At 41.0% G+C, this 20,375-nt stretch overlaps 1 protein-coding gene across 1 annotated transcript in view; it reads right to left on the bottom strand.

The window, feature by feature from the left end:
• SH3RF3 (SH3 domain containing ring finger 3) overlaps window positions 1-20,375 on the bottom strand; it is a 240,872-nt gene that overhangs the window by 39,268 nt on the left and 181,229 nt on the right. The window contains exons 5-6 of the mRNA XM_079299987.1: window positions 6,892-6,992; window positions 2,778-2,948 (exon numbers count right to left, since the gene is read on the bottom strand). Coding sequence (XP_079156113.1) covers window positions 2,778-2,948; window positions 6,892-6,992 — 272 coding nt within the window. The remainder of the gene's footprint in view (window positions 1-2,777; window positions 2,949-6,891; window positions 6,993-20,375) is intronic.

The following is a 20,375-nucleotide window of genomic DNA, read 5'->3' as shown; positions in this document are numbered from 1 at the left end:
AGCCCTACATGGAGAAACAAAGATGGATATCACCAAATCTGTGTGTAGAAGGAGACTGAGAAGATGCAGATTTGACTAGGCTTGGCTTGGCTGAACACTCATCCTATTGATGTAACCAGCCCTAGCTTAGATTTACTAAGGGAATGCAACAGGGACAGGAATGCAGCTGACCTGAATGAAAAAGAAGTCCAAACAGTCGTTTACACCTCTTTCACTCCTCACTTTTAACTGCATGCATAATTTGTATTTCACCTGAGTGGCCAAGTAGACCTCAGGGGGAAGGGACAAGGCTTTTTCTATGAATTGAGTTCAGACTATGCATGTATTGATCCTCTTACCACTGTGCTAAAATCTCTGACTAGGAAAGAAGGACACTTAGGAAGATAGAAAGACATCAGTGGACAAATTCAGCTGGTGCTGATCAGCTCTTTCTCTGTGTTTCTTACTTAAGTTCCTGAATAATTTCCTTCCCCAGCTGTAGATGCCATGAAACAGATGGATCATTTTATGCTGTTTTCTTCTCCTGGGCTGCTTCTTGTGCCGGGGTCCTCTTCCAGGAAAGCACAGCACAGGGGATATGAGGCAGAACAAAGTAAGGTGGAGGAAATGGAAATGAGAGTACAAGGTTTCAGCAAGAGAGGAGAGAATAACAGAAAAAGTGTAAGAGTTGACTATGGGGTATGGAACTGAGGGAAACTTTGCATCCCCAAGATTGCATGGGAAGACAGAGAAGAACAGCAGAAAGGAGTATGTTGAACAGTCTGGTCTGGTTCAGAGGTTGTGGGCGACAGAAGAAATAACCCTAAGAAAAGAGTGGAAAGCTGAAAGAGTGGAATTCTGATGTGGCTGGAGAATATGGTCCAAAGGGGTAAAAGAAAGCTATGCTTCTGCCCAATCCTCCCTCAAAGAAGAAAGATCACTGTGGTGTCATTGACTTGACTTATCTCATGGTGCAAAGTTTGCCTGGATTACATTTTGTTAAATATATCTGATTTTCTAGTTTCTTTCTTTTTTTTTTTTTTTTTTTTTTTTTTGGTAAGTCTTCAGGTTGGGAAAAGCTGGGAATCCCACCAGATGGAAATCTTGAGTGTCTGTCATCTGCTGTGAAGAGCTGGCAGGGTGGCAGGAAGGTTCAGCTGGAGCTGGCTGAGCCATCTGCACCAGACTGAGTTTGCCAGAAAAGCACATCTAACAGTCCACTGAGAGCTGTGTTCAGGCAAACATGCCCACCACCAAGTACAGAAACTATCTGTGACTCCAAAAGAGATGGATGGATGTTGGATGTGGCAAATTTTCTCTGCTGGCCTATGCCTGTCTATCCATGTAAATAGTTTTGTTCTTTTTCCATAATGCTCCACTCACATGTGTTTTGGCAGCATATAAATCTAGTTCAGTGTTATTAAATTCACAACTTTTTTTCCTTGGGTTTTGTAGGGAGTGGCAGAAAAACATGTATGAATCTAATCCTCTGCTTTTCTGTCAAAGAGGAGTAAAGTATGTTGAAAGTAGTGCAAATTGGGAATTTTGTTGCTATCAGATTTTTATTGCTATTCTCACTGAGAATGATTTATACAGAAACTTAATTAGCCCACAGGATCATAAATATAATCATAATGCTGCTTGCAGGTTTTGTGGAAAGCATTTTTGCCCTTTAGCACTTCTCTGTCTTGTTCTAGCTGTGACATGCTGCATTTAATAAAGTCTTGCTGATTCAGATAACCAACCCTTCAGCACAAACTTCCTTACTAATTAAGAGCTAAAGAGGCAAGGAGTGAAGGCAGCCAAGGGGCTCTATAAAATAAGGTAAATACATTTAGGTTGATGAACAGTGAAGAGCCAGTGAATTAATATTTGGTGTTTCCTTACTGAAAGGCAATATTAGGACTGTCAGCAGGCTTAGTTATTGCCTTCTGATGTGTTCTTAACTTTTGGTGTTACTCAGAACACATGCTACAGACTTGACATAAATTTTAGATGCAACAAAGCTGGATCAATTTCTCAAGATCAGCAGTATCTGAGTTGTGAGGTGCCCTTCTCTGGAGAGGAGTCAAGGATGTTGGAGACAATGTGCATGGGGGAGAAGAGACTGAGAGCACATGAGAAGGAATGAGTTCGTTTTGCAAATCCACCATTGCTCTAAAGGAGATATGGGCATTGATATGCTAGCATTCACCTGCAAGGAACATGTAGGGCAAACAGTCTGGGACACAGAGATGAACTTTCTTCTCAGCTTCTCAACTTTGATTTGGTATTGTCCAATACTGAACTCTGACAAATGGCATTCCTCTCCCAAAAATGCCATTCTTTCCTTTTCTCATCTGCTGCAACTGGAGGGGGGGGTTTACATAAAATCAGGCCATTTATTTAACTCTCCTACCACTTTGGAATTTTAACTGTACAACCATTAGTCCAAACCATCCCAGATCTTTGCTTTAAGGAGAACAAAATCAACATGAGGAGCTACTGAAAAGCAAGATACAAACATTTCTTCTTTTGTTACATGTCCAGTAGTTTTATAACAACAAAATCATTAGCCAACAGATTTTTTAAAATAGTAAAACCTGTGCCTATGAGAGTTTAAAAATGCCATCATCTAATACAACTAGTGCAATCTCCTGAGGACAACTCAAATGCTACAACCAGCAGGTATCATTACAGAAGTCCACGGTGTCACCAGAGAAATTCTGGAAGGGGAATATGATTTAAAAGCAGAGCTACATTGTTTTCAGTGTCATCCAGAATCCCTGTCAGCCCCAGCACAGGCCAGTGGTCCTCACCTTGAAACAGGTGTCACGTAGTTGCCTGGGAAGACCCCGGACATGCCACTCCTGAGAGAGGTGCCCTTGAACCAGCCGTCCTGGCACTTCTCTATGACCCGGTACATCTCCCCCTTGCGCAGCTCCAGCTCGTCGTTCTTCTGGGGTTTGTAGGCATACAGGGCTAGGTAGCTGTGGGGAGAGGTCACACAGGGACAGAGCACACAGATGGCATCAACCACCACCTGCCCTGCTCCAGCTCCAGCCCCACAGAGCAGAGAGCGACCAGAAGCACTGTTCAGAAGTTGTGGTTAAAAAAGGACATCCTTACAGGCTGCTACAAACAAGGGAGGGCAAGACTGGATTCTAAGACAGAGTAAAAGGTAATTTAGAAGTTGATGAGACATGCTTCTCACTCAGGGCACAACCAAAGCAAAACGGTGCACAAAGCAGCACTGAAGTTAAGGACTGAGCAACAGTTACAATTAGTGACAGCCAGAGTAACAAGGGCTTGAGTAAGAGGCTTTGCAAATCCTGACATCTGGAAGAAGTATACATTCATACGCTTCAGGGTGGGATCCACCTCTGTTGTGGAGTTTAAGAAGAAAATTTTCTTATGTGTAGGCAATTTAAAAAGCTTTTCTTGCAGCTTTCTTGATGCTATTTATGTTTAGAAGTTTAGAAACAACACACCAAACTGTTCTGATCTGGTACGGTAATTCTTTTACTATGTTGGTAAAACAAAATTTGAGAAAGGGCCACATTCTGCAAAGGGATTTTTACTTAAGTAAGTGAAGTGACAGAATTTGGTTTAGGATATTTTGCATGCAAGTATTCTAATAAATCTTCAATATAGGATCCAATATGTAGAACTTTTCATTTAATTAAAGCTTTTATTTATTCCCTTTGTTTAGAATCTTTCTATTTATCTCTCTTTTGTTCTTCTGTTACTACTTCAGGGATGTGTCTACTGTTGTGAAATGACTACAGCTTAAAATCCCTACAGATTCTCTCTCTGTTAGAGAGATTCTTGTTGAAAATTAAGAATGATTGCTTGCACTTTGGGAAATAATGGAAAGTCAGGATAGAATAGCAAGAGTGCACACACAGAACAACATTTTCTTTGTAAATACCAGATTTTTTTCTACTGTCGCTTTTCTACAGATGCAAAGAGGGATTTCTGGTAATTCTTGATCAAAGTTGTACCTTCTTGAGTTTTTTAATTTATTTGTAATTTACAGGCAGTGAAAATAAATTAAGAGAAATGGGGAAACAAAGAAAGTGCATTTACATTACAAAGTGCAGCAGAATGCTCTTAGGCTCAGGGGTGGGTGAGAAGAGGCTTGGTGCCCACCTTATAGCAGTGAACCAGAGAAAAAATAAAAACTATAGCAGTTGTGATTGTAGATTTTCAGCCAATAAAAATGATATATGACTTTTTATTTCTGCTTTCCAGGAAATATAATGGAGGAAAAAATCCTGTTATTTTTCTTGATTTTACTTTTTTATTGTACTGTAGATTTCCTTATTTTTGTTCTGAAGGTAGCAAATAAACAGCAGTAATGAGCAGAATATGAAATATTTGGTAACAGCTCCTTGGGGATATTAGGCTGATGTGCCTGGCTCTTTTTACCACGTGCATGGGGTACAAAGACATAATCAGAAACTGTATTTCATTAGTCAACAGATGAGACAAACCACCCTGTGCATCCTTTATTTAGCCTATATAATCAGGTGGTCTTGAACAGGTCTGTAACTGTTCACCTGACAGAAAACATGAGGCTACATATGATCTGAAGAACTTTAAAATACATCACCCTGACAAGAAATAAGGTTGCATGCTTCAGTGCTAATCCTTCAGAACTGTGCTCTGCAAGAACATAACAGAAAGTGTCAGACTGCACTCACTTGAGGGAGCAGAAAGTGTGGCTTTGACTGTCTCTTTTGAAATTGCTGCTTACACAGGGCTCGGATTCAGAAACTATGGGTAAAGCAGGGGGTCAGGGATGGAGCATTTTAGATAAACCTTTTCCCCCAAGGGGCTACATGTAAAAATGTAATTTACAGGTGGAGATTCTGGAAGAAGGTGCAAGGAAAATTATTGTAAGCGGAACATAAGCTGTTGATCCTTGCAGCTATCTCCAGATCTCCTATTAGTTTATTTTTGTTCTCTCCTACTAGCTTCACCCAGCAAATTCCCCCAAATCAGCTAGCAGTAAGTCTGAATATCCAAAATCACAATGAGTCTAAACATCCTCTGCATAGAGTATTGAAATCCTTGCAGAGATTGAAAGAAGGTGTAAAACAGCCCAGCACAGACACCATACCGAAAGAGACCAACCTCTGTATGGCTAAAGTGATGAAAGCCTGTGTGTGACAACCACATAGAGTGACCCTGGGACAAAACCAGTGATCAGCACTTTGTCTGTGGATCAGCAATCCCACCTCCTGTGTGTGGGTGGGTAGTGAGGATGCCCATCCCTGGGGGTCTCCTCTTCAGTTGCAGAGGCACAGGGCTCTCCAAACCCAGTGACAAGCCCAGCCCGTGGGCAGGTACAAACTCCATTCCTGGCAGGGAAGCAGCTGCAGGAGAGTTGGGGCGATGCCTGCTCGCATCCATGGCTGAAAACAGTTTGATTGCAGGCAGCTTCCCTCCCCACAATTTGTTTCTGGGTTTTTCCTCTAGCAGGAAATCAGGTCTAGTGGTCCCATTTGCTGAAGATGATTTTGCTTTAAGCCAAAGTCTTTGGATTTGGAAACATTTCACTGTTCTCTAGATTTTAGGTGTGAAACTTCACCAGCTAACTCTGTACAGCCTAGGAAAAAAGTGTTAAAATAACAATCTGAAATCTTGCAAAATGTAGTATCAGATTATTCTGGGCTATGTGAAACAGTGAGGCTAAGGGTTATGAGTGAGACCTCGAAGAACTCAAAATGTTTATTAGAAGTTCCCTGAAAAAGGTCTAAGTGTGAAGTGTTCTTGGCCTTGGGTAGCTGCCTATAACACAGGAGCCCCAGGGCTTTGTCTAGAGTTGCACCTCCCCACTACTGCTACAGCTTTCAAATAATGCATCCTCTTTGACTGGAACTTGGCTCGCAAATGCAGAATGACAGACTGGATTACAAGGCTGCTTCACAAGGGAGATGACAGGAGAAGCATGGGAGGGAGAAGGGGAGGCTTGCTGAGGCATGGAGTCAGGGATATTGCCAGAGAGCTGGAAAATGTCCTGATTCAGCAGCTAGGTACTTCAAATATTGCCAGTTACTGCTTCCTAGTCAGGGCAAAGCTTGAAACAAACGTGCCCCACTATGTGTCACACAGAACACAGGGTGATGATGAGACCTCTCATCTCATGGGGCATTCAGTGATGTGAGGCATCCCTCTGGTATAAAGATCTCAAACAAGTAGCTAACAAGAATTTTTTTTCTTCTGATCCAACACCCCTGTTTCTTAAAAAGATCTCCTCTATTGTTTTTAGGATTTTGTGTATTCAGACCTTGCTTTAACCATACCATAAAACTCAAAAATGTGTGTGTGTGTGTGTGTGTGTGTGTGTGTGTGTGTGTGTGTAGTTGTCTGCTTTTACAAGGTATATATGTTGAAAGGAAAGGATTCAGTAGTTAATTAGACAAATATCAGATAAAGCAACCAGGCTAGAAGAGACTTGCTATAATGAAGTCTACTCTTTTTGTTCTGTGAACCTTCTATTATTCTATGCACTATTCAACAAAACTGCATGTGGAGATATGGAGTTCATTCATTGCCTTTGTTCCTTCATTGTTGATGGCACCAGAAAAGTGCAATGGGCCATTTTTTTTTCTGGTTAATCATGAATATATCAGGTGTTTAATTACATGGGACTACATCTTTTTAAGAGCTTTAAATAAAAGAAGATTTTCTCTAGCTCAGAGGTATTCAGTTTGCTTCACAGTGATTCATACAGGGGGGAAGCCTCAGCCTTCTCTATTAATTTTTCAATTTCATCAGGAGCTGCCTTATGTTTGAAATTGCAATCTCTCTCTTCTCAAAATGCACCTGAGCTGAGATTTGGGCATTCAGGTTTCAAGCAAACACACACATGCACACACAGAATTGGAAACAAAGAGTACACAGTGACTGAGTTGAGCTGCTTACATATTGAGGGGGAGCTGGACCTTCGGTGGTGTTCCCTGATCTCCAATTATTGCACTTGTCCTGGGACCAGCCACTGTGGCTGTTCCAATTAAAGAGGAATCCTGAAAATACAAAAGAAGAACACACAGGGATTTAAGATGAAGCCAATCATTTCCTAAATCGCCATGGGTGAAGGCATAGAAGAATAAACCATATATTTCATAAATTCCTAGATTTTCTAGCTTTATGATATTGCATTCAAAAACGTGTATTCTAGACTTACACATTCCAAAAATACATTTCTGACACAAAGGATTAGCAAAATTTCCATGCACCTGTCAGAGACATTTTAGTTGTATGTTGTACGCATGTCTTAAAAGTTTTACAGTGTAAAACTACATAACTGCTTTGTAAAGTCAGCTCAGCAAGTGCATCTCTGCAATAGTACTTTCTCTGAGAAAAGTAACCTTTTACCTTCAAAAACTTGTTTTTTATTGGTACTCTTTTGGTTAATGGTTATGGATCTCTGGAGAAGAAGATACTATTCAATTTCCAGAATGCAGTGTCATTTATATATACTTTTTTATCATCAGGAATATACTTATATTCTTCTTCTTCTTCAAAAAAGGTGACTACAAAACCCAAAACTTTTTCTGAATGGAGAAAGTAGTTCACTCCACTTTTACCCCAGAAAGTAAATCTCCACTCTCATCTAGACAGCTGGACAGATCTTCTCTAGCTATTAATGTGAAAGGCAATTCTAAATGTAATCATTCATTTCTCAAAGCGTAATGCTCAGCCAAATTATGTAGGGCAATTTCTTTTTGAGTTGTCTCACCAAAATCCTCATTCATCTATGTCAAAAATGAATCCTGACTGGAAACATCTCCTGAACTAATGCCAAGACCTGTAGCAACAGATCTTCATTGCAGACAGGGCAGAGATGGGCTCATGGGACTTGTAATGGTTTACTTGAGCAAAAAAGTTTTTAATAAGTCTAACCATATGCTTTATGCATGTCCACATGCAGAATGGCTCTACAAAGTCAGGACCAATACCCACAAATTGCAGGTTCAGGCAGAGTTTGTTATACACAGCAAAGATTCTGAGCAGTTCACAGGCCTCCACTAGAGCTTTTCTGTTTCAAAATTCTATCTAACAGTACATATTGAGTTTTGGGACACAAACACAGGGACAATTTTTGCACTTAAAAATGACACTGAATTAAACCAAGACATGGAGTTGAACCAAGACACAAATTGCTACTTAATTACTGGATTTCATGGTTACCTCATTCCAAAGAAGCCATATAATTATTAGTGTTCTGTCTTGACAGTGCATTGCTGAACTGTATTGCTTTGTGTATGTACACAGTATCATTAGGAAATTGTGCAACAAAACATGGAAACACTGCATTGTGATTCCATAGATTCTGGCAAAAAGCAGAAAGATGTCCCATCTCTCACCAACATCTACACTCAATCATGAAATTGTATTGACAAGTACATCTCCTTTTTCTCATTATTTCCTCTAACTTTCTGGCTGCTTGCTCAAACAAAGAAGGATCCAGGCAGCTCTTGGTCCTATGTGTAAAAAGCATTCTTTCCAGCTCTATGACTAAGGCTGTATTAATACTGCCTGTCACGTCAGTGAACTAGTATCAGCTTACAGAAAAAACACACCAGCTCACTAAGAAATTTAGGGATAGCTGAGGAATCATCCCTCATTTGTTATGTTGAGCTGGTTAATGGGGTTAGGAATTGCAGAAGATGTTGGACTGAGACACCTGGCAGCTGCCTCATCCAAGAAGTGAGAAATCAACTAGTTCAAACCTCTTCATGTTGTTCTACCACAGTGTGCCTCCTCTGGAGTAGAGAAATGGTCTCTAAAAAGACAGAAAATGCATCAGTCTCCATCTTTCCTTTCTAGGAAATAAAGTTTAGATTTTACCTCATGAAAAAAACAGACCTGAATGAACAGCTTCAGGGTGCAATTGTAAAGTCAGAAAACACAGCAGGAAAGGATAGAACAGGACAGAATGGAATAGAGTAAAATAGAATATTTATATTGGAAGTGACCTGCAACAAGTCTAACTGCCTGACCACTTCAAGGTTAACCAATTAAGGACATTGTCCAAATGCCTCTTAAACACTGACAGGTTTGGGGTATCAACCACTTTTCTAGGAAGCTTTTTTCAGAGTTTGGCCACCCTCTCAGTAAAGAAATGCTTCCTAATGTCCAGCCTGAATGTCCTGTGGGGCATTCCCACAGGACCACTCCCATGCATCCTGTCGATGGACACCAGGGAGAAGAGTTCAGCACCTCCCTCTCTGTTTCCCCTCCTCAGGAAGCTGTAGAGAGCAATGAGGTCACCCCTCAGCCTCCTTCTCTCCAAACCAGACAAGCACAGTGTCCTCAGCTGCTCCTGTTGGGACATTTCTTGCAGTCCTTTCACAAGATTTGTTGTCCTCTTCTGGAGGACATTCAAGGACCTTCACATGCTCCTTCCCTGGTGGAGCCCAGAACTGCACACAGTGCTCCAGGGGAGGCTTGTGAGGCCTGAGGCCATTCTGGATACAGCAAGATAATTTTGAGTGACTGCTGATGCTCTGTTTGATGCACCCCAGGACAGGGTTTGCCCTCTGGTATCTCACACAGGCTGCTGTCCACCAGCACCCCTAGATCCTTTCTGCAGGGCTGCTCTTCAGCCACTCCTCTCCTAATCCATGCTTGTGCCTGGCATTGCCCCATCCTAGGGGGAGCAGAATCCAGCATTTTGAATTGTTAAATAATTTCCTCCCATTAATCATTGCCTAATGCTCCATGGTATCTATATCTCTCTGCAAGGCCTCTTGTCCCTCAAGAGAGCCAAAAGCACCTCCCACTTTGGTATCATCAGCAAATTTGCTAGTGGTGCATTAAAATCCTGTATCCTGATCACTGATATATATGTATATGTGTGTGTGTATATATATATATAGAGAGAGAGAGAACAGAACTGGCCCTAAAACTGAACCCCAAAGAACACCACTGGTGACCTGTCAACAGCCAGCTGTAGCCCCCATTCACTGTAATTCTTTGAGAGCTGGCGTTTGGCCAGTTCTTCACCAGTGCATCACAAGTTCACTCATTCCATGGCTGAGCAACTTGTCCAGAAAGATGCTGAGGTACAGGATCAAAAGCCTATTAAAATCCTGAAAAACCTTTTCCACTGCTTTCCCTTCATCCACTAGGCAGGTGATCCTGTTATAGAAGGACATCAAATCAGTTAAATGGGACTTAACTTTTGTGAACCCATACTGACTGTTCCTTATGACTGTATCATTCTTTAAATGCCTTTCAGTAGTACCCAGTATAATCATCTCCATAATTTTTTCAGCAAATGAAGCTAAATTAAGAGGTCTGTAATTCCCTGGGTCTTTCCTCATGCCTTTTTTTTTTTTTTTTTGTAGATAGAGTAACATTGTCAAACTTCCAGTCAGCAGGACCTCCCTAAACCTCCAAGATCTTTGACAGATGATTGAGAGGGGCCCTGCCATAACATTTGCTGGCTCCTTCAGAACACTTGGGTGAATCCCATGAGGCCCCATGGATTTGTGAATATTCAGCTGATATTTTTGGTCCCTTACAATTCCAGTGTCCATAAATAGAAAGTCACTGTTCCCACATTTGTGGTCCTTCAACTCAGGGGGGCTGGGAAGCTGAAGGTCTACTAAAGACTGAGACAAAAATTGCTTAGAATGCATCTGATTTTTCTTCATTCCTGTAAGTATTTACCAACTATTATCAAGTATTCACCACTTTCACCAAATATCACCTTTTTTTCTTTAGACCTCACCTGAAAAAAGAGCCCTTCTTGTTATTTGAAACAACACTGGGCAGTTTCAACTCTAATTGACCTTTGGCCTTTCATGTCTTCTCTCTGTGTAAATGAACCACAGCTCTGTACTCAGGTTCCTGAGAGGCCTCACCTTGCTTCCAGAGGTCCTACAGTTTCATTTTCCTCCTGACCTCCACAAGGAGTTCCCTGTTGAGAGAACCTGGTCTTCTGCTCTGCTTGCTTGACTCACAGGTGGTGAAGCTGTCTGCTCCTGTGCTTCTGAAAGGTGCATCTTACAGATCACCTGGTCACCTGACCAGCACCTGTGGACTCCAAAGTCCTTAAAAGCAGATTCCCAGGCACTCTGCTAAATAACACCCTGAACAGCATAAAGTTTGCTCTTATGAAGTCCAGGAAAGCAACTCTGCCATCCTTTTTTGTCTTTACAGTGAAAATCCTAAACTCAGTTATTTCATGAACACTGTAGCCAAGACAGCCACCTACTGTCACATCCCTCATGAGTCCTCTACTCACAAATAGCAAGTCCAGGAGGGCACATTCCCTAGCTGGCTCACTAAGCATGAATGACAAGCAGTTTTCTCCTATAAGCCTCAAGAATTTCCAATACTTGTCACAGAAGTATGATATTTCCTGTTGATGTCTGGTAAGTTGAAATCTCCCATAAGGACAGGCTACTTATCCAGAGAGCTGTCCTAGTTGCCTACAGAATAACTCACTAGTGTTTTACATCCTGACTGGGCAATCAGTAGTAAACACTCTTACATTACCTGCTTTGTTTTCCTTCCCCCCAGTCTTCACTCAGAGGCACTTCATCATATCATTACTAACTCTAAGGGCTGTACAATCAACCTCTCCCTTACTTACAGTGCCACACCTCTCTCACCTGTCCTGCCCTACTCCTGAAGCCTGTAGCCCTCGGTGCCAGCACTCCAATCACAGGGCTCATTCCACAATGATATCCAGCTCTGGGAGCTGACCAATGCTTCATCTTTAAGACACATGAGTGGCCACTGCAGGCACCCTGGGCTCAGCCTGACTGACTCTGCAGGGTAATGAGTTCAAGCCAAAAGAGCAGAGCATCAAAAGCACCACCTATTTGCCTGTTTGCATGGACAATGAGACCTTCTGTGTCTTTTGTATTACTGAAAGCATGATCTCAAGTGCTGTTATGCTTGTACAAAATATAGTCCAAGGGGTTAAGAAATCATTTAACTGCCATTCACTGATGCTGGATGACAATTTTGCTTTCTTCCCTTGAATAATCCCAAAGATATCTCCACAGTTCTGTATATATGTATCTACCTGACATTCAGTTTCTTGCCTATATCTGGTTACTCCAATATTACTGCATCCAGCCTGGCACCTACACTTTTGCCACTTTGTACAGCCTAGTATCCTATACATCCAAACTCTAGATAAGTGCCTTCTTCCTGATTGTGCTCTGGTTTTTCTTTAGCTGCTCTCCCTATAGGCTTTGACATAACTGTGTACTTTCCAGTCTGTCTATGACCCTGCTTTTCATCATCATTTTTTACTCCACAGGTCCTGCTGGCCTTCTACACATTGAATTCAGCTCCTCTGTTCTCATCTTGATGTTTACTGTCACAAAAGTATTCTGCTCTTCAGCTTCATGTGTCTCTGTGCTCCTTGCTGTATTCTCTTGGTGGCTGCTTGATTGCTATTATGCATCTGAATGTTCACCAGCTTTGCATTTAAACTACAGTCCCTGACACAGCTGGTGAAAGCTTTCTAAGCTGACTCTTTCAAGGTCCTGTTGTCTTCTGTGTTTATCACTAATTAACTCATGCTATAAAATACACTATTGCTAGACTATTTTGCAAGATAGTATTTGCAATAAGATTTTGAAGAGTCTTTTTTTTTGCAAAAGAGTAATCTATTTATACTTCTGATTACCTGTGTTGGAAGTCTACCTTTCTACTCTTCCTACAATTTTATGTGCATCTCTCCAGTTACCAGTAATACCAATAATCCTCCTGGAGAACACAGCAGGCCTTTCTCCATCACAGCTGGTAGCAGGACTTAGTTAGTTTTCCTTCTTTATTTAGCCCTGGAGCCAGGTTGTACTTTTGCTACTGTGATCTAAGGAACAAGGTATTAAACATGTCCTCCTTTCCTCTTCATCTGCCCAGGGGAATGGGAATCCAAGACAATGCTCTGATTTTCTTGTTCTCTGCTTTGATACCTTTCAGGAAGGCTGTGTGCCACATCCTTGCTTTCTGATGCCATGTCCCTACATGATCCATCTTCCTTGTGTGGCACCAGACACACAAACAGAGCCATGCACAGACATTATGCAGGGAGGGCTCAAACACTGCAGCATTTGTGTCTAATCCTTCTTCAATCTCTGCTACTCAGCACTGCTAAAGCCTTACAGGTAGGAGATGTCTCTGACAGCCAGGATTTTAAGAGGCACATAGGCACTTACTGATAAAAAACAGGCACCTTGCAGTTTTCTCAGGGTGGCATTAAGTACTTCACTGCCTGATTCCCACAGATTTTATTGCAATTTAAGTAATAGGAATCACTTCTGAAAATACCATTTGCTGCTCCTCTCTATCCTTATGAGTCTCTAATGCCTTTAAACATTTGGCCATTGAATTTCCTGCATGACCTCCTGGGTGATCACATGTGCACACCTCTTGATTAGGAGGCCATTTATTCTAATTCTAATTTACCTAATTCTAATTATATCTCATTTTTCTGAACCAGACACTGCCAATCTGATCTCATTTACTTAGGCCCATGAACAGCTAAATCTGACTTCTTCATGCTCCCACTTCATTTCAAGCACCACTCACCACTGTTTCAACAGCTCAGCAGCACCAACTCTTTTCCTCTGGACACTACAGACCCAGATGCCAGCCACAGGGAAAAGCAGATGCACAAATGCATGCTGAAAGCCACCTCTGATCCTTCTGCACTAATTTCTGCTTTTTCGTGACCACAGGTAGCACAGCAGCACCACCTGTCCTGTGCAAGGCTAAATCTTGAGTAAAACTCCCAGACTATACACACAGGCACAACAGTGCTGCAATACAGATATTTCACTCCCAGCTCATGCTGTGCCCTCTGTTTTTATCACCAGCTACTCTGGTGTAGTATGTGATTATGTGATTATGGACTGGAGAGTAATATTAAAAGGACTTTTTGCTTTTTTTTCCCCATAAACACAACAGTTCCCGTATGACCACTGAAACACAGCTCCCCCCCAAATATTACTGACAGGCTCAGAGACACCAGAAAATTAAAGATAACAGCTACATATGTGGGCTGAAGCATCTTTTCAAATTCACTCCCTTTCTCTTTTCCCATCCACACCTTTATGGAAGCATAATAATTACTAGTTTGGACTTCTAGCATAAATTGTATTTTTTTTTTTCCCTTGCAGATTTACTTTAGATTTTCACAGTACTTTAAGGCCACATTTGTGGTTTAATTTGAAAAGGCATGGTGCCTGTAGGGATTAGTGAAGTGCCTTGCATAAGCAAGGGACTCAGTCTTCGAGCAGAATAGAAGTCAGGAAGACAGTGATAAAACTAAGAGCAGGGTACAGTGATATTGCAGGTTGCAGCAGCCTTCACTGAAAAATAATTGTTGCTATCAGACGAATGTTCTTATCATCTAGAAAATCACCAACCAGAATTCTCAGTTTTGACTTCAAAGAAAACCCAGCACTCTCTCACCACAGGGTACTTATCACATTCATTAATTCTCAGGAAAAAATTCTTTTAATGTCTTGAATGCATATTTACAGCTTACTTTAAATTTCTCTTTAATATTACTTTAAAATATGAGGAAAACACCCACTCAACTTGCATAAGTTGACATACCATCCTCTGGAAATATCATAAAAACAGGGTAATGGTCTTTAAGATTCCTGTGACTCGTTTCTCTAATTTGCTGACTCCATAAAACAATGACTGTGGCAATCATTCTGGACCTTAATGTTCCTAGAAATAATGTATTAGCACTTAATGCATGGTAGTGACACCAAGTATTGATGAAAAGTGTTACATGCAAGATCAAGTAGCCTCATCAAATGCTAATTATCAAAGTGGGGGCTGAAATGGACTTATCAATTCTAGAGGAAGAATTCTTTTTCCCCATAACAGCATGTGTGAAAAACAATCAAATGTGCAGGATAACAGCTGCAGTTGCATAAATAGCTGCATAAATACCCAGTTCCTTCCTGCAAAAGCTGGAGCTAAATTTATATGATTTACAGAGGGGCTCTTACAACCTGCAAGTGTCTGTGGCGGTGGATGAAGGTGATGCAGAGTATTATGCCAGCTTGTTCTAGGACCAGGTTGGGCATGATTATTTTTGGTTTGTAACAGACCAAAATTCTAGACCATATCTTCTCTCAGTAGCTCACAGAGCTATGCAGAGAGCTGAGAAGTCAAATAAATTAATTCCCTGAGCTTCCATTTCCCCTATCCTGCAATCTAACGATGCCTAAAAATTAGAAGAAAAAAACCCAAATAATTTTGTCATTTTCTTCTGAAGATTCATCTGACATTACCATCCATAAAAGCACTGATTATTCTGTCTCACAGCTTCTCAGCTCCCCCAAATGAGGACTAATTAGGCATCATAGGGATGAGCATCATGAGAATTATATTTTATTTAGCCTTGTTTCTCTCAGACTCTACTCAAGATATAGCTCTCCACCAGAAGGTTTTAAATGGGTTTGTAGTAAATAGTTTCTTGTAATTCTGGGATCAAAGAACATGAAAAATCAAACATGGGAAGGCTTCAAGTGAAAGCTTGACCTGTAAAAGATGTTAATTTAATCCCACACTCATAATTGTCCTTTTGATAACTGTACAACAAACTCATCAGGATCCTGTGCAATGTCTCCTGTAGGAAGTCCCCCTCCAAGGAGAAAATAGCAGTAAACAAATAAACAAACCCTCCAAGTAAAAACAAAGAGGAAAATACACACTTTAGTAATTTCTGCTCAAATGTCATGCATGTACACATAGTGTGTGCCAGCTGAACAGGATTTTACAGTATGGGTAAATACCAAGATAGTTTCTCACTTGCTCTTGAGACTTCCAAACCAGTACCTGACTGGCAGATACTGTAAAGCCTCAAGATTAGCTGTGTGCAAAAATTATTTCAGTGGTAAAATGTTTTCAGGTTACTACCCTGAGGAGCATCTGGGAAAAAATATACTGTTTTTCTTTTACAGGCAATGGAATTTCATGCACAGTTAAATAACCCTTCTAAAGCACAACTTTCTCTTCCTAGTTCCTGTAAAAAAATAAGATTTTGTGTGGTTCTTGAAAAATCTTTCAAAATATATTTGTGATAAGGCATATTATAGGAAAAAGAGAAGACACTGTCTCTAACCTGGTAGTTCCCTGAAGACAATTTTGCTTTGACCTGGATTTCTGGTAGTTTACATAATCAGACCATAGACTGAGTCAGCTCATGAGCCTCATTTGCAATAGTTTGACAAATACTGTCAATACCCAATATGCACAGAGTATATTCAAATACCAATTGGTAGCCCAAAAAAAAAAAAAAAAACCCAAAAAACCCCTATTTAGAATAGGTCATGTCTGGAATCAATTATAAATAACTATGAATAGAACTGAAAAGGTACAAAGATGAATAATTAGTTTATGTTAGACATTAGCAAAAGCTCTTATGCATTTTTTGTGACACATTTTGATCTAAATTACAGAAAGACTGGTTGGACCAATATTTCTTCTCTTGTGTCATTTTGACTGGTGCTACCTCCTGAAATAGCTGCCCTTAGCTTCACCTGTCTTGCTCTTGTATCCAGTCAGTTGCCATTCACAGTCAGCAACAGAACAGGTTGGATAGAATTTGGACTCCCAGCCAAAGATGAAAGAGTTATTTCCTCAGAGCTTGTTGTATACTTGAAAATTCAAGGTCCATTTTTAGTCTCTGGATTTTAGGTATAATCTGTATGCCTCTCATGGTCAGCACATTTAGGTTATCAGCCAAGGCTCAAACAGAGTTCTGCTATTACATTTTCTCAGCTAAAATTCAGCACTTCTAAATAACTGATAAGGACACACTTCCAAATGATTTATACAGCAAGACACTTCAAGGAACATTTTTCATTTCAAATGCTGTCACTCTTTGGGATTGGGAACGTGCAAGACATTGTTCTCAGCTTTTCCTGAACATGTGTCCTCTGGTTAGGAGCTTGTACTAATACTTGCAGATACAAATTGACTTCTTGTGCACGGTGAAGAGCTGTTCAAAACACACATAGAAGTTCCTTCTGTGGGGAGGATGCTTTCTTCCTCACTCAGCTGTTACCCTGGTGTGCACAAAGCCATGCTTCATTATTCATGAGACGCTTTTTCTGTCAAAATCCAGGGGATTTGGAGCAGTACTGACCCATGACCTTTTCAACTAGCAGGGACGAATAATTCATAAGGGGTGAAAATGGAAGCAGGACAAGCCACCTGAGGCCTAGGCATGATTACTTTCCAGGGGGACCTTCCCCACTCCCCAAGGAGTCTCAGTTACGAGCTGCTCCTCTGCACCCGTAACCTAATTCAGCTTCAGCTCCATCACAGGCCTGCAGCACTACTTACATTTTCAATAAAAATCCATTTGGCCAGTATGATAGGACATTCTGCATGATAGACAGACACTATTACCTTTCAGATGGAGATCCTACATTTAATGAGTGATGCTCATCATGCAGTAAAAAGCATACAAGCAAATTTAGTTGCAGGCAAAATTAGGATTCTAGCATTGCCTCTTTTAAATTAGATGCTTTATATCCAGGCTGTTGTGGAATTCCAGTCACTATTTTATCCAGTTGAGGTGAGTTCAAGTTGATTCTTCTGCCTTTCAAAGATCCCAAAGTTTGTAGTCAGTTTTTTTAAGACCATCATTCATTTCAAAATGCATCTTGGCTTTTGGAAAACAGCTGAGTTGGTTCTGCTTAAAGAACAATGAACACATTATGGAAGACCAGCAGTCTTTGATTATTAAATTAATGATATGCAGAACTGCTTTCAAAACATGTGATTTCATAGTCTGGTCTGCATGTCAGTGCACAATATGTAGAAATCTGTGCTCTCCTGGAGGCTTATAATAGCCTAACGACTCATAAAAACAACAAAAAAAAGACCATTTCAGCTCAGTGTGGAAGTCTGCTTTCAATTCACAGGAATTGACAAAAGCCACAAGAATAAAGCACTACACATGAAATAACTTGTAAGGGGTGGAATATATGTTACGTTTACTGAAGCATGTAAAATTTGCACCTAAATTTTAAGTTCCTGCAGTAACTTAGGCAGTAAGCCTAAGATGTCTCTGTTTCTTCTCTTGTCAGCAGAGACAAAGCAGGTGCTCCACATGTAGGTGCCTCAGGTCTACAGGGAAAACTGATGCTTGTTTTGAGGAGACTGTTTCGCTGGGCACCAGGTGGTTGCCTTGAGGTGGGGGACTGGATGCCATTCAAGAGCTCCTGTAATTGAATTCTGCTTGTTCAAAGGACAGGCTATAAGAACAAGGCTATAAGTTCAACTGTGTTTTTCAAAATGTAGAATCCCTCTGCAAACTAAATCCCAGTCTTGATATGTTCCAGAGAAACTTGTACCTACTAAACTGAACAAAATTCCTTTATTTCTTTTTATGAAGAAATCTACTAAATAAGTAATGAAAAAGTGCCTGGAAATTAAACAATAAACCAAATTTACATTCTAGTTTTTACAAAAAAGGCATAAATTTGCTAGATACTGACACTGTAAGTTTGTTGCTTCCCTTTTATGAAATAAACTTTGGCTGAATTTGTTGTTGCAAACCAGCAAGGGCCTGAGATGGTTACAAAGAGAACCACTCCAAGGCTGTGACAATGACATGTAGGACAGAGAGATTCCTCTTCAAGGAAAGAAAGGTGAGATATCTTCCTGCAGCAGAGCTCACTGGTGAGTTTGGCAGCTACATGCACAGCCTTCCTATAACCTGCCCAGGCTCTCAGCATCGCCCCTGAGCACTTCCTAAGCAGCAGCAGAATCAGTTTGCAGATTTGTCAAGATGTCAAACACCAAACAAGACATACAGGATATTTACCTTCAAAATGCCAAATGCATTTTAAAGCAAAAAATCTGAAGACAAGATTCTCAGTGCCCTGAATGCCTTGATGTAAGAGCTCATGGGGCCCATTGTTTATGCTACTGTGGCTGGCGTTCAGCCATGTGAATAAAAAGAAAAGTGCTGAACTGATATTCTGTCTAAGGCTGAAGCATCATTAATTGCTTCAGAGCCATGTCAGGTCTAAGCAGATGGCAGAGAAGAAACTGAATTTCTGACACATTTAATTAAAGAGTAACCCCTATTATTATGGGATTAATAGTTATATATATATATAGCTGCACAATTTTAAGGTACATTTGGTAAGAGCCAAATTCTATATTTTTGTAGACCTAACTAAGAAGGCTTAAAAGCAGGTGAATAAATGTTTGTAGCTGTTGTGATTTTATTGCTAATCTTACAAGCATTTTTCTGAAGGCTGCTCCTACAGTCAAGAGAACATAGTGAAAGCCCCACATTTTCCCCCTATCAATCCACATTCATAGCAAAGTTTTCAAAGGAGAATGTTTAAATCCTTCAAATTAGCAAACAAGGTTCCCAAAAGCAGAGACATGTATCAATACATGTAAATGTCACAATTGGGGTGACAGGGTGCAATGACACTTTTTGATCGAGGGAAACCTCTTTTCACTAAGGCTGGTTGGAGCCACCAAGACTCTTCTTTTCCCCTGGATTTTGGCCAAGAGTTTTGTCCAGCAGTGTTAGAGGCATGTGCCCAGCTGCCTTGTCTGCAAACTGGCTCTATGCCCTGACGCAGAACCATTTCCCAAACCTGCTCCCACCATGGGCTTCCTTGCACCCCAGCCTTAGATGAGCTTTTGACCATGGCACCAAATACATGTCTTCCCATCTCGGCAAATGACGCAACCAAGCTTCCTGTGGGCTGGATTTTGATAATCATAACTTGCCATCAGAAACATCATGTCCTTCTTGTCCTCTACCACTTGTGTGCAAATGACAAAATTGTTTGAGAAATGAGTGGGGTTTCGCATACCAGTCATTCTGTTAAAATGGGGGAGAATAATCAAGGCACTTTTTGTGTCATGGTATAACTTTTGTGGTTTAATAGCTCAGAATGAATCTTCAACACGACTCTAACAAAAAAGGGTGTGTGTTGTGTTTCTCTTGACTAGCACAGCAACAGAAAAGCCACTGTCTATCACATCTCTGTAAAGTCCAAATGTGTCACTTTCAGTGCCAAAAACCTGGGTGTCATTTACTTGACAAGTTTGGGACCCTCCCTCGTGTAGTGCTTGTGCTGCTTCACAGATGTCCCAGTACATCTTGGCACCCATGCTGCTTTATGTGGGGGCCATATCCTCACCTTCACTCTCCTGCTGGGGACTGAAAGGGGGAAAAGACCTTACACCACAGAAACCCTTTCTGGAAAAGGCATGTGGAAGAAAATGAGTGCTATTACAGTTGGACTGAGCTGCCTCTCTGGCTCCTGGTGTGGATAGGCAGTGGAGGGAAGTGAGCAGCAGAGGCAGGGGCAGACAGTACTGCTCCACTATGGCAGTGTCCTCTCAGTACAGTTTTGGCTGGCCCTGCA

The sequence above is a fragment of the Erithacus rubecula genome, assembly GCF_903797595.1.
Source record: "Erithacus rubecula genome assembly, chromosome: 1".
Classification (NCBI taxonomy): Eukaryota; Metazoa; Chordata; class Aves; order Passeriformes; family Muscicapidae; genus Erithacus; species Erithacus rubecula.
The sequence above is the reverse complement of the archived record's forward strand: the minus strand, read 5'-3'. Positions and strand labels throughout refer to the sequence as shown.